This window comes from Vulpes vulpes, chromosome 1, assembly GCF_048418805.1.
Source record: "Vulpes vulpes isolate BD-2025 chromosome 1, VulVul3, whole genome shotgun sequence".
Classification (NCBI taxonomy): domain Eukaryota; kingdom Metazoa; phylum Chordata; class Mammalia; order Carnivora; family Canidae; genus Vulpes; species Vulpes vulpes.
Window position 1 is genome coordinate 14,270,032 of NC_132780.1, and position 23,115 is coordinate 14,293,146.

At 54.1% G+C, this 23,115-nt stretch overlaps 2 protein-coding genes across 6 annotated transcripts in view; both read right to left on the reverse strand.

Annotated features, from left to right (window-relative positions):
• SLC8A2 (solute carrier family 8 member A2) overlaps positions 1–13,867 on the reverse strand; it is a 31,057-nt gene extending 17,190 nt beyond the window's left edge. The window contains exons 1-4 of one of the 4 annotated variants that reach the window (XM_026013995.2): positions 13,378–13,647; positions 9,150–9,233; positions 8,245–8,934; positions 3,331–3,995 (exon numbers count right to left, since the gene is read on the reverse strand). In XM_026013995.2, the coding sequence (XP_025869780.1) occupies positions 3,331–3,995; positions 8,245–8,919 (1,340 nt within the window). In that variant the 5' untranslated portion in view covers positions 8,920–8,934; positions 9,150–9,233; positions 13,378–13,647. Of the gene's footprint in view, positions 1–3,330; positions 3,996–8,244; positions 8,935–9,149; positions 9,372–13,377 lie in introns of all 4 variants that reach the window. The other 3 variants (XM_026013994.2, XM_072755704.1, XM_026013993.2) reach the window with 3 other exon arrangements.
• A 68-nt stretch (positions 13,868–13,935) lies between these two features.
• KPTN (kaptin, actin binding protein) lies at positions 13,936–22,774 on the reverse strand. 2 transcript variants are annotated; one of them, XM_072755732.1, is made up of 13 exons: positions 22,471–22,774; positions 22,191–22,341; positions 21,774–21,856; positions 21,567–21,651; positions 21,419–21,473; positions 20,328–20,403; positions 20,136–20,209; positions 19,638–19,747; positions 19,478–19,555; positions 18,786–18,864; positions 17,915–18,050; positions 17,644–17,826; positions 13,936–15,956 (listed from the first exon to the last, which is right to left on the reverse strand). In XM_072755732.1, the coding sequence occupies exons 1-13, from the start codon at positions 22,720–22,722 to the stop codon at positions 15,828–15,830; spliced, it is 1,491 nt and encodes a 496-aa protein (XP_072611833.1). In that variant the 5' UTR covers positions 22,723–22,774; the 3' UTR covers positions 13,936–15,827. The 2 variants fall into 2 exon arrangements, with proteins under 2 accessions (XP_072611833.1, XP_025869671.2); XM_026013886.2 differs by having other exon boundaries at positions 22,191–22,765.
• Between the last annotated feature and the right edge of the window lie 341 nt (positions 22,775–23,115).

Here is a 23,115-nt window from a genome sequence, read left to right on the forward strand (position 1 = left end):
TTAGCACCCTCTTTACCAAATGGTTACAGTGGACATCACTAATAGTGGGACAGGCAGGTGTCACAGCCTCCTGGTATAATGCACTAAAGAGGACACCGCATCACTTGCATGAACTCTGGCCATCACCTGACTCTAATCATGAGGAAACATCTGACAAACCCAAATTGAGGACTGCTCTACTAACTGGCCTATCTTCAAAAGTGTTAGGGTCACGAAAGTCATAGAGAAGCTGAGGTATTGATCCAGAAGAACTCTAAATTTAGAGAATGACAACCAAATGCAACATTTGGTGCTGGATTGGACCGGAAAAGAGGGAGGGAGCAAAAACACAGCCACAAGGATGTTATGGCCACAACCAGGGAAAATGCAAACAGGGACTGCAGATTGGGTAATAATATTGATTCAGTATTACATTTCTTGAGTGCAGTGATCGGATTGTGTCTGTGGTGGGGTGGGGGGGAATGTCATAAATCTTAGCAGATGCACACTCAAGTATTCATGAGCGAGTGGTCATGCTGTCTGCAACTCGCTCCCATCTCGTGCCACAATTATTAATACTATTATATATTCGAGAGAGTGAGTGAATGCAAGCAGGACAGAACATGAACAATTGGTGAATCTGGGGAAAGGGTTCACTAAGCCATCTCTGCAGTTCTGCAGGTGTGAATTTTTTTTTTTACAATAAAAGGTTGGGCAGAAAAAGAACATGGGGATTTTAGAAACCAGGTATGATGAAATATAGAAGATGGACTCGTGTTTCAACAGTGGTTGCACAAAATCTGAGAAGATGAAAATCGTAGCACCATCAAATCAGAGACTGGTTGGGATATGGGTTAGAATACCCAGATATGGGAATGCTGGAAACTTAAAACTTTAGATTCTTAGCATATTAAAATTATAGGGCTTAAATCTCAGAATCTGGGAACAGCCATGATCCTTTGGTGCCTCAGAGATCATATTTAATTTGGAGAAACTAAGGCCCACGGACCACCTTAATCCGTATAGTGGCTGTGGGCAAATCTGAAAATGGGTTCTCTTCTTCAAGATATTTTTATTTCCATGAATCAGGACATTGTCATAATAGACATACAAATCCACAATATCCATTATGTGAATAGAGCTTTCTTAGATGTGGTGCTCTTACGCAGTGCACAACCTCAATAACTGTATGTGACAGCCCGGATTGCCCACGCTGAGGCAGAAACTTGCTCAAGAAACAGGGTCCAGGGCTAATTTGGACTGGAACCCAGGTGTCCTCCCTCCTAGTCCTGGACTTATGCTGCACTGATAAGTGATGCCAGGCCTGTGACTGTCACCTGGGATGGGAGAGCAGGGATAGGAGGAAGGCGTTAACTTTTCCTAGCTCTTTGGTGCCACCACTGAGCAGCATTTACTCCTGCACTTCAGACATCTCACTACTGAGGTCATTTGCAGGTGAGAAAGGCGCCGCTGATGCCTGCAGTGACACCCATACTCGCTTCCTTCTGCAAAAGATGGGGGCAGGGCAGACTCGGGGTGTGGGTTGCAGTGGAATGCTGAGCTCCAGTGACAGCAGGCGCCAGTATGGTGAATGCCTTTTCTTTAGTCCAAGGAGGCTGGGAGATGGGGAATGGTAGGGAGAGGATGGAGGGAGGAGGTCACAGATGGCCAAAGGGATCCCATGCTACAGGATGACAGAACAAAGATCCTGAGCCCCACTCGGGAGAAACAGAGTGGGGAGGGGGTGGCGGGGCGGGGCCGGGGGAGGAAGAGAAATGAATGGGGATGGGCAGATCAGAGGATGCTAGGCTGACCCAGGTGGACAGAATGATCTACAAATGCCCAGAGCAGTAGAAAGATAGGAAGATGTGATAGGCAGAGAGGCAGGGGAGGTGGCCTATTGATAGTCTTTGCTGGGGTACCGGGGTGGACCTAAAGATTTATGAGACCCAGAAATCCAGCCCCAGGAAGAGTTAGAGGCACGAGGGGACGGCCGACTGCATGAGCAGAACCAAAGATCTGTGACCAGTTCCGCCTCAGCTTTACTCCAGAAAGAGGATGAAAGGGGGGTATGGCACACCACGTAGCAGGTGGCAGGTGGGACCCGTGAGAAGCTCAGCCTGTCCTCTACTTCAATTCTTTTGCAGCTCTTACCACTCCCTGACACTCTTCTAGCTTCACTGCTCACTCCCCAGTGGCCCATCCTTCCCGTGAGAATCCCAGCTGCATCAGGGCAGGGCCTTGACATGTCTCATTCACTGCTGGTCTTCATTGTCCAGACCCGCTTCTGGCACGTAGTAGACCCACAATAAATGTTGGTGTTATTATAGGCAACAATGACAGCACATTAGTCAACAAAATACACTATAAAGCTATCATTCTTGAGTGTGGCACGGACAGAAGAACTACTAGCAGATAAAAAATTTTGTGGGCCACACAAGGATAGAGAAGTTATCTTGTTTACTTCTGTGTTCTTCTTCTTTTTTTTAGGAGGGGAGGGGCAAGGGGCACAGGGAGAAGGAGAATCTTAAGCCGACTCCATGCCCAGCAGGGAGCCCAATGCGGGGCTTGATCTCATGCCCCCGAGATCATGACCTAAGCCGAAATCAAGAGTCCCACGCTTAACAGACAGAGCCACCCAGGCTCCCCCCACGACTGTTCTGTGTTCTAAAGGTAGGACCTGACACATAGTAGGTGCTCAGTAGGAGCTGCGGAAGGAGGGAAAATCACAGGTCCCTTCAAAGAGGGGTGAGGAGAGGGATGGGGGCAGGGAGACACAGGAGGGTAGGAAGGTACAAGGAGAGGTGGGCTTCTTTATGATTCAACCAAAGACCTGGGGATAAGGTGGGCGCTGCCTCTTTCCTCTATACCATTTAATTTTCCCACATGATGCTTACCATCACCTGCTGGTTTTTTTTTTTTTTTTTTTACCTGCTGGTTTTATATATTTAATAGTCCATAACCTTATTGCAGCTTGAGGGCAGGGACCCAAGCTGTCTTGTTATGCATGCCATTCATGCGCTCAATACACATTTTTATTTTAGTTATGCGTGTGTGTGGGTGTGTGGGTAAGGGGTTACCTGTTCTTCCAGGTAACACTACCTATAATGGAGCTCTAATAATTAACACGGGAGCAGTGTCAAGCGTGGGGGAGGGGGACAGCACACCATCTGGCCAATACCTAGAAGGCTGTGCGGTACCGTGAGGGCTCTCCACCGTGAATGCACCAGCGAGGGGTGAATGGATGGATGCCTCAGGCCTGCCCACCAGGCAAGGTGAAGGACGCGGGCGCTGGAGGCAGCCCTGAGCGCCAGGAGCCCTGAGGCTGCGGCGCCGGGACAGCCCACCCACCTGTACTCGTAGTCGGAGCCGGCCTTGGCGGAGCCGTCCTCGGTGCGGTAGTCCACGTAGAACGTGCTGTTGCCCTCCCCGCCCTGGCAGGTGACGGACAGCAGCACCGAGCCGCAGTTCTCCAAGCAGTGGTAGAGGCTGGGCTCGAAGTAGATGCGGCTGGCGCCGTCGTCCTCGTCCTCGCCGGGGCCCTCGGCCGGGGACGCCCTGCGCGACGCGTCCACCGCGTGTCGCCGCAGCACGTTGCCCGCGCCCGTCATCAGCCGCGTGGCCTGGATGCGGTAGAAGGCGCGGCTCTTCTGCTGGTGCAGCAGCGCGTAGTAGTTGGCGATGCCCACCAGCTGCTCCAGGTCCTTGTCCGGGTGCTTCTGCTTGAGGTCCTTGAGGATCTGGATGACCTCGCGGCGGCTGGCGTCCAGCTCGCGGGCCTCGGCGGGGCCCGGGCCCAGGCCGCCCAGCTCGCCCGGCACCTCGGCGCCCACGAACGTGCCGTCCAGCTCGATGCTCTTGGGGGGGTCGCCCTCGGCGCCGATGATGATGCCGCTGCGCGGGTCGGTGCGGTAGCGCTTGTACACGTACTTGTAGAAGAGCAGCCGCTTATCGGCCATCCAGGCGAACACCACGCACACCGGGAAGAAGACGAGGGTCAGCAGCGCCTCCCACACCTGCGGGCGGCCGCGGGTCAGGACCGCCGCGCCGCCAGGGGGCGCGCTCGCAGCCCGCCGTCCGGCCGCCCCGCGTCTCTCTCACGGGGCACTGGGTCCCCGGGGTCCGCGGGCGCGACCCCCCCCCCCACCGTCTATCCCGTCCTGCGTCTCCCCGCATCTCTGTCCCTGCGCTACTTCGCTCCGGGGTCGGCTCGTCTCTGCCTCTCCCCATCTCCCTCTGTCTAGGTCGTTGTCTCTCTCTCCCTGTCTCCGTCCCACCCGGTGTCGGTCGGTTTTTGAACCTTTCTTCTCTCTCTCTGCCTTGTTGCCTCTGTCTCCTTGTCCTCCTTTTAGGTCTTTTGTAGATACTCATCCGTCCCCGTTGTGAGATTCTTCCCTCACAAGAGGTTCCTCTCCCTCTCCCTCTTTCCTGGTCTCCTGATGAATCCACGCATCCATCCGTCCATCCACCCATCCATTCATCCGCCCACGCATCCATCCGTCCACCCATTCATCCCTCCGGCGGTCCGTCCATCCGTCCACCCACCCATCCATCTGTCCACCCATCCATCCATCCATATTCACTCATCCATCCACCCACCCATCCACCTTTTATGCCGAGACCCACTCCCAGCTGCCTCAGTGCCAGGAATCCAGACACCCTCAGCTGCCACTAGGCAACAGGTCCCCACCCTGTGGTTTCAGCTCCAGTCAAGGGGCAGAGCCTGTGTCCCTTCCTGCCTCTCTCCCCTTCCATCTTTTTCTCCTTGCTCCATTTCCCCTCTATCCTTCCTCACCTGGGATGCCTCAGCTTGTCCAAACCCTACCCATCAGTCACCCAGGGCCAGTTCTCTACTCACCTCTTCCTAAAGCTCCCTGATTCCCCACCCTTCCCCCCACCAGGGAATACAGTCTTTGCCAGCCTCTCCTTCTTTAGAATCTGTTTGGCCCTTAGGGATAGGACTTTGACTCTAAAAGAGGCACAAGTTTGGCTCCTCTCACAGCCTCATAGCGCAAGTTCCCATGTTTACATGCTGCCTCCCCAGAGAGACAAGGCAATGCTGAGTTCAGATCCTGGTTCTAGAAGAGGGAGGTCTGGCTCAGCCTCTTGTCTGTACAATGGGGGCATCCCAAGACTGAATGAGATCCTGTACCCCTAAACACTTAGCACTGTCAGTTCCTGACACACAGAACATACTCAAAATGTGAAATTAACATTAGCATTGTCATGCTAGTGCTGTACCTATATTAGTGTTCGTTGAGGTCCAGGACACACTCCGCCCCTGGTTACCCTTCTCATTAAAGATAAGAATGGATTACGGATTATCTACAGTCAGATGGCCCCCAGAGGTATCTTTAAAATGGGCCCAGAAGGGAAAATACCTTTTAAGATCCAATCCCTACACCTCGTCACCATGTTTACTGATGGCTCAGAGAGAAGGGTAGGACTTGGAAACAGAGCCTCACAAAGCCACCAGGCAAGCCTGTGAAAAGAAGCCAGGTTTCCTACACAAGCTGTAAAATGAACTCTGGGCTTGTGTTCATTGCACTGGCCACTGTGTATATTGCAGGGGATTCTTCCCTAATCGTAAGACAACCTCGAACCCCTAAGATTTGCTTTTGATTCTAGGAGACTCATATCTTCCTTCCAGGGTACCCCCTGTGAATGGACTTGCCCACCGTGGAAGATAAGTGAGACAGCTTCAGTGGACAGGAACACCCCCAAGATGGGGTGTCACCAATCTAGGGTTTTTATGGGCTGCCACTATGACTGGGGAGGGGGATATTATCCAGCAAGTCATGGGGCAGTCCCACAGAATACAGAATTATCCCATGTCTTGCTGACTTCAGAACCTCCTGCTGGACATGCACGTTGGTGAAGAAAACCTGCTTATAATAATTGGGGTCTGGAACTCAGCTCTGTTATGTGTATATGAAGTATTTTCCTGATGCTTTAATATATGCTGAATATGCTTATTTTTAATCTTGTAGCTACCCACTCCTCTGCTCAACTTTTGCATGGAATGTTTCCTGATCTTTTTCTTTCTCTTAAACCCAAACTTGCTCAATCTAAGTAGGTGCTGGCATCTGGCTTCCCCATCGTGACTTTTAAAGTAGCCATGCTAAAGCATTTACACGTGGAAACGCACATCGTTCTATTAGAGATTACTTTCTTTTATATCACAGTTCAGGCATTATACTGACTTTCAGAAAGCCAACAGTGCAGGCAAATTCATTAACAGGAGGAATAGCTCACATTTACTCTGTTCCAGGCCTGCTGTTCTGAGCCCTTCCACGTGTAATTTATTTGATCTTCACACAGCCCCTCCAGATTCAGTCCTATGACAACAGCCAGGTGACAGGCCCAGAAACTGAGGCACAGGCAAAGTGAGGAACCTGCCCGAGAACAGCCAGGAAACAGCAGAAGTGGGGTGTACCAGGACATTTACCAGAAAAAGGGAGCATTGGGTATGAAGGGTCAAGAACCAAGGGGCCTGGCCTAACCCCTTCCGTGGTTCAGATGTGAAAACTGAGGGCCAGAGAGGGTGCAGGCTTTGCCTGAGGTCACACAGCACTTTGGGACAAAATCCAGAGCTAGACCCATCTCACTGTCTCAGTTCACTGTGTTGAGGAGGAAGTGGCACCATCTTGGTCTCATGCCAGTTCCTTCCATTACTTCATGAAAATGTCCCATAATTCTGGCTTTCACATTACTCCTGAAGGGATCCCCCCCATGGCTACTTCCCCAGAGCTGTGGCACTCTCCACCCTGTTTTCTGAGTCTGAAGGGCTCCTTCTCAGGGGGAAATCTCTCTTCTACCCTCATCGCTACCCACCTGTCGCTCATGGTGCCTAAAGTTCTCTTCATATTTTTGCTGTAAATCCTCGTCAAAGACCACTTTGCAAACCTAAGTCAGTATACCGTCCTTTTTAATAGCGCATGAGAACCGCATGACACATCCTTCTGTACTTTTCACCATAGCAGCCAGGAGACTCAGCATTATAGTCATTGGTCAATTGCAGCAAATGTCTCTTGCCCTCTCTCATCCCTGCCTTCTGGTGCTACCTTAGCTCACCTGTGGTTTCTGGTCCCTTAGCTCCTCCTTAGCTCATCTGCGGTTTCTGGTCCCTCCCTCCCTTCTGCTTTTATATCACCTGCAAAGAATTTTTATACTTCTAACTTCAGCTCCTTCCTGGAAAGAAACTATAGTTGGCAGAATTTGGCAGATATGCACCGAGAGATTATACACATGTGTGAAGGAATTCTGGGTAGCCTCAAATAAATTATGCATGTGTGTGAACAAATTAGGCCCCAGGCCCATAAATAAATTATGCAAATATGGGCAGCAGTCATGGGATTGTGGGAAATAAATTAGGCACATGTTTTAAGCAGAATGTGGTTAAGACACTGGACGAACGAGAGGCAAATGATTATGTGAACGTGGGTGTAACTTACTGAGTGGTGGGGCTAAATTTTGTCTCGCTGCTGGAATAAATTATGCAAAGTGGCCTTTGCAGTGAACTGGATTTATACCTACACTGGATTGGATTGAGTATAAATTATAGTGATGTGGCATAAATTATCCTCCTATCGGAGATCAATTATGAATAATGAATGAATTATGCAAATCACAATCACAGATCTGGCAAATACAGAGGTAGATCATGCAGATGTGGGCCTGCATCTATACAAGCCCGTGGATACATTAAGCCAATCGCACCAAGTTACCCAAATTGATTATCACTGTCAGAAAACACAAGGCTGGATTATGCAACTGTGGCATGAATTATGGAAAATGGAGGAGGTCTTATTATAAAGACGGGAATAAATTATGCAGAAGACAGGGAGTGTGACACGTGAACATACCTGGCAAATACCTGGCTAGACTGTGAACTACGTGCGGTATGCATTACACAGATCACAAGGACTCTGTTAACACATATGGCACCATCGTGAGAGCTAAAAAGGGGCCCCTTCTGAATGGGTATATTGCAAAATGTCACCTCCCTCTGGGCAGAGGAGTCCTTTCCAGGGCCTGTGGAGCCATACAGACATGGCTTGAGCACACTCAGTGGACTTGAGCCCCAACTTGCCTTCTCCAGCCCAATACCCTTGTGCAGTGTGTGACCAGGGCATACCTGACTGCCCTCCCAGATGTGAGCATGCATTTCTGCAAACACATAAATCAAGTCTCCAAGCCCAGGGAGCCACCCCTCTGGATTTTGCAGACATGCATGCACCAAGGTGTCCATGGCTCCTTGCTCACCTGGACCACACCTGGGGAAAAGACGGCAAGGATGAGATAAAGCCAGACGTAGGCGAAGATACTCCAAGAGGCAGTGACAAAGAAGACTCTCAAGTGCTTGATCTTGCGGCTCTCGCCGGCTGGGATGACATAGATGCACACGGCAATGACCACGAACATGTTGAAGGCAGCACTGCCCACGATGGTGCCAGGGCCCAGCTCGCCCGCCTGGAAATTGTGGCCACAGACCTCGATGACAGACAGCAGGATCTCAGGGGCTGAGGACCCCAGGGCCATGAGTGTGAGGTTGGACACCGTCTCGTTCCAGATGCGGACGGTGCCCACGCTGGTCTCACCATTGGCTTTGGTGATGGTAATCTCCTTCTCCTTTGATGTGATGACCTCGATGGATGCCATGAAGCGGTCAGCGATGATGGACACGCCCAGGAACATGTAAACCATGGCCACGAAGTAGACCACTGCTCTCGCTGCTTTGTCACCCAGCGACGGGTCATCGGGCTCCCACACAGGCAGCAGGACCCCCGGCTGGCAGCGGTTGGAGCCCTGGCAGCCCCCTGTGCTGGTATCACTGTCATTGGTTGGGGGAGGTGGCAGGGAGGGAGTGGGGGTGGCCGCCCCTGAGCATAGGGGCGTCCCCAGGAGGAGTGCAAACCCCACTAAGGCCAAGGGAGCCATGGAGGGTGTCGGGTCCTGTGGAGGAGGAGGAAGTGTGGGTGAGGGGCACGAACCCCTCCCATTCGCACAGGAGCCAAGGCTTGTTGGGTGTCAAGCAGAGGGCTGATGGAGGCAGAGGGAGACACAGAGACATGGAGAGATGGAGAGACAGAGAGTGCCAGATAGAGACCAAGAGAGAAAGATGACAGAGGAGTGTCACACACTGCCAGTGGGGTGCACATTGGTCTCACCAGTTCGAGGAACTACAGTTGAACGTCCTGTGTCCTAGGACTCAGCCCAGGTACACATGCACTCAGGAGCCACAGGTCGTGTGTCTGCCAAGAGACACATCCGAGAATGTCCGTAGCTGCTTTATTTTTAACAGCTCCTGTCTTGAGACAACCCAGATGCCTCTTGGCAGTAAACGGAGAATGACAGCACAGAGCACTCACACTGTGGAATGCTATATGGCCCTGGAAAGGAATCGGCTGTTGACCCGCCCAGCCACACAGATGAATCCCACAGACAACGGAGGAATGAATCCAGGCCCCAAAGAACCTACGCTGGACTGAACGATTTCGTGGGTGAGGTGAGGGTGCCGAGGCCCTAAATTCATTAGGTCCTTTTAACGGTTTCCAACCTGGCCCTCAGAGGGCTCCTGCCTGGGGTCTGGGATGTGGCAGGATGTCTGTTTGTCTGAGTGGGGCTGGGGAGGGGCTGCTGGAGGGTCTCTCACTCACATCTTTCCCTGCAATGGTGGCAGGTGTCTCCCTCAAGTACCCATAGGTCTCTGTGAGGTGCCTAGGTCTTCAGCAGCTGTGACAGGAGGCCCCGTGTTGAGCTTTCTGTCCCGTTTGTGGGTTATGGGGTCTCTGTGGTTTCAATACTCCCCCACCCCCAGGGGGTGCCTGGGTGGCTCAGTTAGTTAAGCATCTGCCTTTGGCTCAGGTCATGATCCCAGGGTCCTGGGATCAGGCCCCGCATCAGGCTCCTTGCTCTTCTCCCTTTCCCTTTGCACCTCCCCCTGCTCATTCTTTCTCTCTCAAATAAATAAAAACTTAAAAAAAAAAACCCATAAAACTCCTTTGGCCTCTAATCCTGGGTTTGAGTGGCTATCTCATGTCTTGCCTTGGTTCCCTTTAAAAGCGCTAATCAGCTCACCTCCTCCCTCTGCTCAGAACCCTCCATGACTCCCAACTCCGCCTTAGAGAACCGCAGCCCTTGCCCTGGCTCATAAGGTCTCACAGGATCTGCCTCCCTCTTTCCCTCTCTGGCTTCATCTCTCTCCCTGTACCCTTTGCTTGCATGGCTCCAGCCATCTCGAGGTTCCTCACATACTAGACAAGTTCTTGCCTCAGGGCCTTTGCACCTGCTGTTCCCCCTTCCTGGGACACTCTTCCCCACATATTTGCCCTCTCTTCTCCAGTTCTCCACTCAGATGTCACCTTCCCTGAGCTCCCCATTCCAAATGACACCACCTCACTTTGGGGAGGGCCAAGGCTCCGAGGTTAAAAACTCGTTCAAGCCCCTAGTACCAACTCTGGTTTCATTTCTCTCTCCGAGAGTGGCCTCAACTCCCAGCTCCTCTGCCCCACTGTTGCGTTGTCTTGGTAACCCAGTAGCCTATTAAAAAAAGGGTCTGAGAGAAGGAGGGGTCCTCTGAACCTCCGCCTCCACTTCCCTGATGCCGGTCTCCTCCAGCTGCTGGGGGCTTCAGATCTCCAGGTAACTTGCATTTCTGTCTGGAAGTTCTTCTATCAGTCTAACTCACAGCCTGCCCCCAAAACACGCCCACATACTCACGGGCAGGGAGCTGGCTCCTGGGGGAGGGAGGCAGAATGTTGGCAGAACTTCCCTGAGGAGTGTGTGTGTGTGTGTGTGTGGGTGGCAAGAGGGGGGATTCTTAAAGGGCCACCACACAATTAGCCCCCTTTGCAAGGCCCCTAATGATACATCTAATTAGCAGCCCCCTAATTAGCAACAACTTAGGCATAATTACAAACCCACCAGGATCCCAAGCAGACTCATGCTCTCTTCTCCCTCCCTTCTCCGTGGCTTTCAGGAGTAACAAGGGCCACCTGGAGTCAAGAATTCATCTCAAGCATCTAGCTCCCTCTGTCATGGGAGGGCCCTGGCCTGGAAAGTGCCCCCTCAAGTCTAACCACCTGTCCCCCCTGCTGCAGTCCCCGAGGGAGACCAGAGTCCACCAATGGGTGTTCTCATGCCTGCCCCCCTTGCCCAGGGGCTGGGCCAAGCAGCCCTTTTCCTGTAAAACGTGGTTTCCTCTCACTGAGGCCCTTAGGGGAGGTGGGGGTCGGAGAAAGTACCAGATAAATATTTGTGAAATGAACGACCAAGAGCTCTGAGCCTTGTCGCTGGGGACAGCTGGGCTTCCTCTGCTAGAGACGCCTGCATCTGCCTCTCTCCATCCACCAGCAGCCTTGAAACCTAATCTGGGTTTAGAATCCAGGGGCAAAAGGATCAGGTTGAGGCCAGGGTAAGAGTCCGGAGGGCAGCTGGTGGCATCTCTCCATGTCTCCCCACCCTCGCAGGCAGGTGGCCAGCTGGGTCGGTGGTGAGCACCCTGGTTCTGCCTCACACACCCCTCAGGGTCTCAGACACCTGCCTAGAGTGGGACTGCAAGCGTGAGGGGGGGCAGTCTGGTGTGCCAGGTGGGACCTCCTCCCTCCTGCATGTCCCTCGCACTGGTGATGGAGGTGGCAGTTTCTGCTTGTGCTCTGGTGGGGGCAGGGGTTGCCTGCCACCCCTTGGAGGGATTTCTAGGCAGGGACACGACAAGCTTCTAAACACACCCACTTACTGCTCCAGGGTGAGCCAGGCTCTCCCAGCACCACTCGATATCCCGATATCCCGCTCTGGGTGGGGAGTGTCACACAGAGTCTCCATGCTCAGGGCTACGACACATTAATGGGTAAACTGAGGTCTGGAGGGGGAAAGAGCTTGGTCAGGTCAAGCAGCTTCGGAACAGGGGCAAGGGAGGATGGAAACTCAAGGCATGGAACTCCTAACCTGGTGCTCTTCTGAACCCAGCTGGGCCCCACATGGATATTTGAGGACCTCACCCCATCGCAGCCTGGGCTACTGGCTAGTCTCACACCTTTCCCCTAGTCGCTCACTCCCCACCCACCTTCTTTGGGTCTGCCTTCCCCCCAGGAAAGAAGAAGATGTATTGGCCAGGGAGCTCCAGACTCAGAGGGACCCTCTCGGGAGCCCCCAAGGGATGGTGGAGAATTTCTGAGATCCACCCCCACTGAGAGATAGGTCTGAGGCTGGTACAATGAGAGGGATGGAGGTGAGGCTGCGGGAGGGACTGGCCTGACCCGCCCCAGTGCCTAGTGTTGTGCCTGGTGTAGGAAAGGTGCTCAGTAACTGTCAAAAGAAGGGAGGAGTCGAGCAAGCAATGGACGAATGGGCGAAAGAGGAACAGAAGTCAGACTGCAGAAAGGACTGGTCCAGTCTCTATGAAAAGGAATGGGGAGGCAAGATGGAAGGACTGGGGCCGGCTCCACCACAAAGGGTATAGGGTAGACTGCAAGAAGGACTGGCCCCAGAATGCCAGACACAAGGCAGGGGAGAAGAGAAGAGCTCTGGCCTCAGGGGAGGGATGGGGCACCAGCGAGGCAGCTGGGAGGATGGGCGGGAGCTTGGAGGAGTTTGGGGGGACTCTGCACATTCTGAGGGAGTCCACCCTGGGGAGGGGACGATCTTCTCCCTCCAGGTCTCCCCCTTGCCAGGGGCGGGGACCAAGGTGTGTAGGAGGAGAGTTAACCCGCTATTAGGGAAGAGAGAGACAAGAAACGGAGACCACATACCTACAGACGGTGATGGAGAGGAGGGAGAGGGGCAAGAAGAGACAGGGAGACACCCACAGAGATAGAAGAGACAGGAGAGCATAGACTGGAGAGATAGAGAGACATACACATATGGTGAAGGAGAAAGAAACCAGGGACTTAGAGACAGAATCCCTGAAAAGACACAGGACAGACCGGGGCACAGAGGGAACCAGGGGAACAGAGGCTGGAGTGAGGGACTGAGAGACAGGAGCACGGGGACAGGGACTCAGAGAGCCAGATAGACTGTGCAGGACAGGACCCTGGAGAGATGTGGAGAGGCAGAAAGATGAGACCCAGACGCAGGAAGGCGGGGGCGGAGGGAGAGAAGGCGAAGGGGGGCTGCCCCAGACGGGCTGGGGTGTTCTCGCCCCCTCAGTGACCAGGATGCACCCCCTCCCCGCCGGCCGTGCTCCCAGGAACACAGGAGGGGCTGAGGATGTCGGCTGCTGGTGGCGCCCCTTATCCACGGAGGGGACCTGGTATCCCCACCCGGGATATGCAGCCCCCAACCCCCATAAGCAAGCTGGGGGAACAGCGGCTCCTGGCTCTTCAAATGTCCCCTCCACCCGCCTGAGGCAACACCATCCTTCCTCCACGCCCCCCCCAAAACTGGGGGGTCTCTTACCTGCAGCTGCAGTCTGGAGCAGGTCCCCCTAGCACTGGGCTGGCAGTGGTGGGCGACTCCGCCCGACAGAAAGAGAGAGAGAGAGAGAGAGAGAGAGAGAGAGAGAGAGAGAAGCTGGAGACTGAGAGGGAGAGCCAGGGAGGAGGGGAGGGAGAGGGGATAGAGGGAGGAGAGGAAGAGGGGGGAGGGACACGAGGGAGGGGGAGTTGGGAGAGAGGGAGGAGGAGGGACAGGGGAGAGTGCTGGGAGGGAGGAGGAGGAGCCGGAGACAGAGGGGAGGAGGAGGAGGCGGGGAGAGGGGAGGCTGCCGCGAGGCGGGGGAGGCACCTGGAGAGAGGAGGTTGGGGGGAGCCCGAGCTTCCCCCCAACCCTTCAGGTTCAGCACCACAGGCAAGGGACAGCGGTGGCGGATGCTCCTGTGTGTGTGTGTATGTGTTGGGGGGGTTGGGGGTCATCCAGAGGCATCTTTCCCTCTCCCCGACACACACACTCTCCAATCCATACAAGGGCCAGGGAGGCAAAAACAGCCACAAATAGTTACAGGCTCACAGAACTGGGTGGGGGGGAGGGCAAGAATGTTTAATCAGAGTCAGATCCAAATTCACATGCTGTGCCGACAGACATAACCTCGCAAAGCAAGCCAGAAACAACCACAAAGTCACCCGTTAGTAATAGTAACAACTGTTGCCATTCATACGGCCCTTGTCATGGGCCAGGCGGGGTTATGATTTTTTTTGGAAGTGACTGACATGGGTTGACACAGCTAAGCCCTCCTAATAAGCCTGTGACGTAGATGCTATTAGCCCCATTTTACAGCTGGGGAAACCGAGGCACAGAGGGGCCAAGTATGGCTTCAGGCTCTGCACCATTAACCACTATACTACGTGCTGTCCCAGACTGAGGAGCAAGAGGTCAGGCAGCGAACCGCAAAAGGCCAGGTGAGTGGCTGGAGTCCTGAAGATACAAAATCCTGAGCCTTGAAGTGTCCATGCAGGTGCCCATACACGCCCACGAGCACATATTTCACAGACCCACACCATCTAAACTCACCTAAATCCCACGCTGGAGTCCCATTCCCACCTGGGGCCAGGAGGCAATGTAGCTCTCCACCTCAGCAGGCGGGCAGCAGGAGGGAGGAGACCCTGCTTGCATCGACCGTCCATGCCCACCACCAGTCCAGGCTGGACACCCTTGGGCGGGCTGTCAGGGGGAGGTGATTCAGCTCCAGGCAATTTCCCATGCTTGGGCCCAGGTTCTAGGAGATGACAAGGGAGCCCAGCCCAGCTGTGGGCCAGGGAAATCAGCCCTGTCTCAAACTTCTTGGTCCCTGGATCCCCTGGGTTTTTCAATCAGGTCTAACCTTGGTCCTTTCTAGCATGGCACACCCTGGGTCTTTCCCTCCTGGGTCTCATCTCAGTATGCCCCACTGGGACCTAAACTCAGCTGCTTCCTGGTGGGGTCTAGCCTTGGCCCTTGGCACAAGGTCTAACCACAGTAATTTGTCGGGGGTCCAATCTCAGCATTATTCATGGAGGGAGGTGTCTAGCCTCAATCCCTCTGCTACAATTTGACCACAGCTTCCCATGGCAGTCCTTCCCAACTGTATCCTTTCCTCTGAGGTTTAATTTCTGTGTTTTCTCCACTGGGGTCTATCCTCAGATCCAGAGAGCCCCACAGGGGTCTATCCTCAGATCCAGAGGGCCCCACTGGGGTCTAGCCTCAGATCCAGGGGGGCCCACAGGTGTCTAGCCTCAGATCCAGAGGGCCTCACTGGGGCCTAGTTTCAGATCCAGGGGGCCCCACAAGGGCCTAGCCTCAGATCCAGGGGGCCCCATTGGGGTCTAGCCTCAGTCCTTTTCTTTGGCTTCTACAATCTCTTCCATGTTGGTTTTATTTTTATTTTTTTTTCCACGTTGGTTTTAATTCAACTTTTATGCCAGGGCCTCATTTCTAACCTCACTTCTGTCTTCTGAGGTCTACACTATGATCTCACCTTAGTCCTGCTTCTAGGTCTAACCTTGGATTTTCTCTCCCTGTATGCCCCTCCCTCCATTCTTCTGGGTGAATCCAGCACCCAGCACAGAGCCTGGCACATAGCAGGCACACATCAATCACCTCCCAGAACAAAAGAATGAAGGCAACTCAAAGTCGGCTTCCTCTGGACATATAAATAATCGTTGGCTGACCAATTCTCACTGGGGACAGAAGGGGGGAGTCAGGTGAGATCATCCCACTTTCAAATGCGGGCACTGAGGCACAGAGACAGGAGTGTGTCAGCCAGGGTTGTATGGCACGGTGGGGCAGAGCCAGAGCAGGAACTCACAGCTCCACTGCCCTGGGGGGCTCTGGGGAGACCATCCCTCCTTCAGGATGCTTCTCCACCATGAATGGCTAGAGGCGATTTCTCCAGTGAACTGTCCCTGGGTCTGGAGCAGGCAGTGGGTGGGAGCTCAGGAGGCTGAGGTCTCAGCAGGCCCTGGACCTGCCCTGTCCCCAGGCCTCTGGGACTGATGTCTCCTCTGCTCCACTTGATGCCGAAGCCGGGTCAGGACCAGCTCCGAGGCCTGGACCAGGCTGTGCTGTGGGGAACAAGAGGAGGCCAGGAATGAGACAGAGCAGGAGGAGTACAGGCTAGACCATGCGGGATGGTCTGGAAAAGCAAATGGGCCAGGAGCTTGACTGTGGTGGGAGGTCGGAGAGCAGACCAGCATGTGGGTGGGAATGGATGTCTGTGATGGGGTGACGGTTAGACCCAGGAGGATGGTGTTCAGTGTATTTCCAGCGGGAGAAACAAAGCCTAGGCCCAAACATATGGGCGTGAGGTTAGAACTCAGGAGGGACAGAGAAGGACCAAAGCACAAGAGACACACTGCACTGTACAGGAATGAGGCTAAGGTTAGACCATAGTGGGGGAGACAACGGCGAGACCTTGACAACAAAGGATAGGCCAGTAAGACAGGGGAGGAGCCACCCAAAGTACAAAGGAGAAGAATATGGCACCACAGGAGGGAGAGAGTGAGACCCTGGTTGGAGGGTCTGAAGCTAGATCCTAATAGAAGGGACAGAAGGGATTACAGTGATAAGGCTGGATGAATGAAGGAGCAGGGGTGAGGGGATGGTTTGGCCACTATAGGGAAGTCCTCTGTCCCACAGCTGGACTCCAGCCTCTTCCACTGGGATCTAACTTAGGTCCTTTCTATTTAGGGTCTAACCTCAGACCTCTCCACTGGGGTCCAGCCTTTCTCCTTTCTGCTGAGGTCTAACCTAGACCATTCCACTGAGGAACAGATTGCAGGTAAAGACCCAAGCAAAGATTGCAGAGGAGGCAGTACCATTAGACTCTGAGGAAAAGAATCCAGGCTAGACCACATAGAAAAGCAGATCAAAGGCAAAGAGAAGGCAAACAACACGCCAAAAAACAAAGGCAGACCACAGCCCAAGAGGTGGCGGTTGGGCCACAGGGAAAAGATCAGAGGTTAGACTATATTAGTTGCGATGGAGGGTTCAGTTTGGACCTTGGATTATTGACATGGTTGATTATTAGACCCTAACAGGGGTTATGGCAGGTAGGCTGCTATGGCAGGGTGGGGGGGGTGAAAATATAGCAGAAGGCCCAAACTATGGACCCCACAGCTCAAGGACCAGACCATAACTGAAAGTTCAGAGGCTGGGCCAAAGCAGAAAGATTCGAGGTTAGGAGCTAGTGGAAAACCAGAGGCTGGATGCCGGAAGGCTGGAGATTAGGGTACAGGGGAGGGTAAGTCCCCTCCTGCCATGGAAGAGGTTAGACTGCAGTGGAAGGACCGAGGTTTAAGTCATGGAGTCGGGGTTGGGGGTTGGGGTGATGTGGGCTAAATTACTGCAAGGAGAAAGTCAGACAAAGCACAAGAAATCAAGGACTGAAGTTAGGGAGGCTGAGGGTAGGCAGGGACTGACAGATGCCACGTCAGAATCCCCTCTGCCAGGATGGCGCCCTCCCCAACAGCGGCCCCCTCTTCCGGGACTGTCCTTGGCCAACAGAACCACCTCCCAGAAACAGTTCCTCCCTCCTTCAGGAGGGCCTGCAACCAGGGGTCCCCTTGCTGAGGGTGGACTCAGGCTACAGAGCTCCTGTGGGGTCAGTCCCTTGAATCCATCCCCTCATGTGGCTTCTCCCCATCCCTTTCCGTGTTTCCTGGGAGAATGCGCCTATGACAAAGCGGGTGTGCAAAAATCCCTATCTCAGGCTCTGCTTTGAGGGGAACCCAACCCGAGTTGCCCAGCTACCTGCAGGATGTGCACGCCCTTCAGGGAGACCACGGCAAGTTCCTGCAGCCCATCCCCGGTCAGGTCCACGTGTGCCATGGCCAGCAGTGGGCTGGAGAAGCCCCGCTGCCACAGCAAGCGGAATCCACGCTCCGCGTCAGGCAGCCCAGACTCTGGGCCGAAGTACTTGTAACAGAGCAGCTCCTGCAGGAGGTAAGGGGTGAGGCTCACACAGGAATGTAGGGCAGTGGGAGGGGATAGGTGGTGGTGGCCCCGATCCCTCAGGTCCCACCTGTCCGTAGGTGGCCACCAGGACTTCAGGTCGCCCATCCAAATCTATATCGGTGACCAGGCCACAGAGGACGCTGTCAAACTGGTCACTACCAGGCAGGAGAAGCTGGTCCTCAAGGCCCCGGCTAAGCAGGTCCCTGTGGGTCCCGAAGGCGGTGGGGAGACTGAGGTCATACCACAGTGTCTGTCACCCTTGGTGACAAGACCTGGGCTGGGTGCCCACACAGTAGCTCCCCATCCCAGGTCTGGTCACGCTTTTCCTCTGGACAGGACACCCTGGTTTCCGACCTGGACTTCTTCATCTCCACCAAAGGGAACTCAAATTGCTCGCTCAGACTGTCAACCCGCTATTCCCCAGAAGGGACACCCACTCTGCTCCCTGAAGGCGGGACCATCTCCCTCCCAAACAGAGGCCCACTTTGCTCTTTCTGGTGACATCCCTTGTCTCCAGGCTGGACACCGACGCTGCCTCTGTAGAGCCAGGGGAGCTTGGTCCCAGCTTGGACATCTCCGCTGCCCTCCAGGTGAGCCACAGCCGGCTTGTACTGGCTCACAAGAGCAGACTGGGACATTTTTAGAAATTCTGCTGGCTGGCTGGCATCATGTGAGTGCTCAAAATCCACCATGGTGGGAGTGGATCAGCGAACACTATGAAATTGGGGCTTTCTCACCCATGGAGCCAGTTGTTAAACATTTGCCAACATGCTTATCCAGACAGAGGAGACATCGAGGTGCCCATCCCAAAGGCTCAGTGTATCTCCTGGAAGTTCTAGATCCAAATATTTACACTGCCCTCCCTGGAGCATGAACACCTTTACCTGCCCAGCCCTGAACAACCTCCCCGAAGGGGACTTCCCGCTGAGGCCCCTCACCGGTACACCACGGCTGGCTCTAACATACTGGCCACGAGCACGCTGTACTCCTCCTGTTGTGGCGGCCGGTCCTTGGTCTCTGGAGAAGGGACATGCAGGGGGCGGGGCGTGAGGGGACAGGCTCTAGGCTCCTCCTCACACCCCTGCTTCCTGAGAGAAGGAAGACCCCATGAGTGAGGGGAGATGCCAGGAGGAAGAGCAGGTGTAAGGCCAGAGTGGGAGGGAGAGAAGTGAAGACCAACCAGACGGCAGAAGGCAGCCTGCAGGGGTCAGGCAAAGGGAAGCACCGAAAAAGGCCAGGACACAGCAAGAGAAACAGAGCACCGCGTGGTGGGAGAGGTGAGCCCGAGCAGGAGTAGGAGGGCAGCGCAGAGTCTCTGGGGGAAAGCTTGGGGTTAGATCACAGCAAGAGACAGAGTGAAGAGGCCAGTGAGAGGGACCAGAGGAAGTCAGTGTGCAGGCTGATTGTTCCACCACCAGGGGAAAGACTCCAGGGAACGTCTGAGATCAGACCACAGGGGCAAGTCACTGAAGTGAATCTGAGAGCACAGAGGGCAGGGAGGGGCATGGGAGGGATGGCGGGGGTGGTGGTGCAGGGGGCTTGGATACTTTGGGAGAGGGGCATGGATCTGGGTATGGGGAGCTGAGCCTGCAGAGTCACCCCCCCACCCCACCCCAGGTCTGGAGCTCACCCTCGGGCGCCGAGAGGCTGAACACGATCACGCGGGAAATGGGGCCATCCTGCAGGATTGTCCATGTCTGCAGAACCTCTGTGCAGAGGGGGAGGACTAAGGGCCCTGCCCCAGACCCCCACTCTCAGCTCCCTGTCCCAGGCCCCATTCCGGCCATCACCTTGGCTTCGCTGGTCCACGTGAGCAACTCGGACATAACCACTCTGGCAGCCGAGAGCAGAGAGTCGCCGGGATGTGCCGGGGAGGTTGTGGACATCAAGCCAGAGGACACTGGTGGGGGCAGGTGTACAGAGGGGCCGGAGAGTGTCACCAGGTACTGCCCCATATTCTGCCTCCCCTGGAGCATCCATCCTGTTTCTGTAGCCCTGGGACCCGCCAGGCCTGTTATCTCTGAGGTTACCTCTACTGCCCACTTTCTCTTAGGGCTTGATTGCTATCACCTGATTTCACTGAGTCTGTTTTGTGTTTTCTCTGGGATCACCACTGTTGACCAACTTCTCCAGAGTCATATCCATAGCCTGAATTTGCTCAACTCCCCTCCCCTGCCCAGTTTCTCTGAGGTCATCTCCATCCCAGCTGTCTCTAAGGGCTTTCCCGCCACCCGATTTCTCTGAAGCCACCTGTCCTGGTCCCCTGGGCCTCTTTCAGGGGCTCTTACCTGCTGGTCAGGTTCGTGAGCTCTGGGAAGAGGTTTTCCACGGGCTGTTCTTCAAACTGATGCAGACCCTCATTCTGGGGGAACCAAGACCGACCCCCCCACCTTGGGAGTCAGTGGCCAGCCTCATACCCAGCACCAGCCCATGGCCACCTGAACAGGGCTCTACACCCCCCAAGCCTCCCTCTGCCTCACCTCCTTGTACAGATGAATGGCTGGGTCATTCCCACTCAGGAGAAACACTGTCTCCAGTTGATTCCCGACCTGGACCCTGAAAGCAGAGAAATCTAGAACCCCAGTGTGGTAGAGTCCATGTGTAGAACCTTCCAACCTCAGAATAACAGAAATCTTCTGTTTCTAGAGTTCTTACCTGCCGGAATCCTCACTCTGGGTGTGGATTCAGGCGTGGAACATGGGGCTCCGGTGTTCCATGTTCTAGAATACTAGAACTTATTTAATCTAGAACTCTGGTGTTCCAGAAATTCTGTTTTCCATTTCCTTTGAAATACTAGAATTTCTAGAAATTGCCATCATGGATATATTCACACTCATAAAATGTCAGAACATCCAAATCCCAGGATCCAGAACATCAGCTTCTAGAATTCTCACCTGCTAGACCAGAGGTTGGCAAACTATGACCTACAGACCAAATCCAACTTACCCCCTAATGCTGTAAATAAGGTTTTACTGAAACACAGTTACACCAATTATTTACACAGTGTCAATGGCTGCCTTCCTGCAACAGTGGCAGACTTGAGTAGTTATAACAGAGATTGTCTAGCCCTTAACAGAAAAACTTGGTCAATCGCTATGCTAGACCACTGGTGTTCCAGAATGGAACTCAGAGGTCTAAAGTGGAATTTTGATACTTTGGGATTCTAGAACCTCACATTCTAGATGATCTATATTCTATCTCCTTGAAATATGAGAGTTTGAAATAGGAAAATGACTTTACAGAATCTCCAGAACTTTTAAATCTTGGAATCTCAGAGCTTACAACTCTAGAAAACTTAGCATCTCTGGATTCTGCTATATCAAAACCTAGAACATCAGTACCTGAGAGTTCTAGATGTCTAAAACACAGGTGCTCAATTAGCTCTGATTATCTAGTTCAGGGCCGAGGCTGGTCCATAGCCACTTTAAAAGCACAATGCTCTAAAAAACAAAACTCGAGTCTGACTGTCTACAGGTAGGTTTGCTGCCTCGTTTGCTAAAGCCTCCCCACTACATGCGTGCACGACCACACATGAGCACACTTTGTTGTATTACACCTGCGGCTTACATACTCTGCATGGCACAGCTGGAAAGGAGTGAACTGGAGCTCCAGGTTCAGGCAGCTCTCTGTAAGGGGAGCACACACAGATGGGCACAGGGGACCTGACAGGTGCCCTCTCCCATCATCCCCCTCCCTTATTCCCTCGAGGCCACACTTACGGGCAATGGAGTCAAGGTTGTACTCAGAGCCAGGCTCGTAGTCGCAGTAAATATTAAGGAAGGGGCTGCCCTTGTCCCCTGAATCCTGGGGTAGGAAACTGGCCTCAGAGGAGAGTAGGGGTAGCCAGAGGGATTGGGGTCAGAAGCAGTGGGATCCTCTGTTCGTGTAAGGAGGAGGGCACGGGTAGATGGAGGGGGCCTGGGTACCTTGATGAACGTGATCCCCACAACCAGGCCCCGCTTTGGGGGTGACTTGTTGAAGGTGTCGATGGAGACAATCTCTGCATCCACTGGGAGGGGACAGTTGAAGGTTCGGGTCAGGAAGATTCCTGACCCCCATGTCCTCACTCATGGTGATCCCTGACCTCTGGGATTCACTCATCTCTGACCACAGCAATTACCATCATCTCTGGGTCCATGTGAGTCCTGATCATCATAACCGTGGCATGAGGGATCCTAACCTCTGGGTCTGACCTAGCCACTGACACCAATATGTCCTGATGATCAGCCCTGATCCCTTTCAATCACCCCATCCCATCCTCCCATCAGGGTGACCCAGCTCAGAGCCTCAGAAGCCTTCTCAACACCACATACCCGGCCCCTCAACCCCACGGCGCCACGCACCGGGAATGTAGTTGAATTGCAGCTCCTTGGCCACAGGCCGGATTTTCTGTCGGAGGTCTTGGTAGCGGAAGCCCAGCACCTTGCCTTTAAGGGTGGCGGCCAGCAGCTCTCCGCGCCCGCCCGCGCCGCCCGCCAGCCCGTACACATTGCTCTGCGACGAGAAGCGCGTGAAGCTATCCTCCCGCAGTGGACAAGGCCCCGCGGCCACGGCCGCCTCCCCCATCACGCCCCTCAACCACTCACCCCACCGGTGGCGCCTGCCCTGCCCCACCCCACCCACCGCTCCCGAAGCGACCTGGACCGCCGGTGCCCGCCCGTCGCGCACACTGATGACGTCAAGAAGCTGCCATCGCTGCCCTTTACCAAGATGGCCACCCGCCGGGCTGCCCGGGCTTCCCCTAGGACTGCCCCATCGCGCCTGCGCGCTCCTACCGGCTTTTACAGGCCCAGAGAGGGGGCTCCCACAGGCTCCCTGAACATGGGAGGGGGTGGCCCTCTCTGTGGGCAGTATGGAAGATAGAATATTAATCATAAAACGCAGTATAGTCCTTACGTGCCAGGAACTGTTCTAAGCGCTTTCCATTTATTGATTTATCTCAAAATCACAAGCAGGCTCAAGTAGGTACTATGTTTGATGAAGGACTCGAAGCGCGGGAGGTAATTTGTCTACGATCACACAGCCAGTAAGCAGCACACGGGAATCCAAACAAGATCGTTCTATCTCATGTTACCTTTAAAATGGTGAAATGCGTTCCTACCCAAGGAAAAAGGATCTGGCTGGCTGTCCTGGCAAATAACCACCTCCTTCACCGAATACCTACTTTGTTCCAGTCGTGTCAGCCTGATTATCTCTGAATCCTGACACCGACCCCTCCCCCCCAGCTGCTGTTACTCTGCATTATTCATTTACTCAGCATTTATTGAG

Coding starts and splice junctions, on each gene's coding strand:
- KPTN (XM_026013886.2), bottom strand. CDS start 22,722: ATGATTAATATTCTATCTTCCATACTGCCCACAGAGAGGGCCACCCCC. Junction 21,857..22,190: donor GCAATTCAACTACATTCCCG/GTGCGTGGCGCC, acceptor GTCCCCTCCCAG/TGGATGCAGAGATTGTCTCC. Junction 17,827..17,914: donor TGGTGGCCACCTACGGACAG/GTGGGACCTGAG, acceptor TACCTCCTGCAG/GAGCTGCTCTGTTACAAGTA.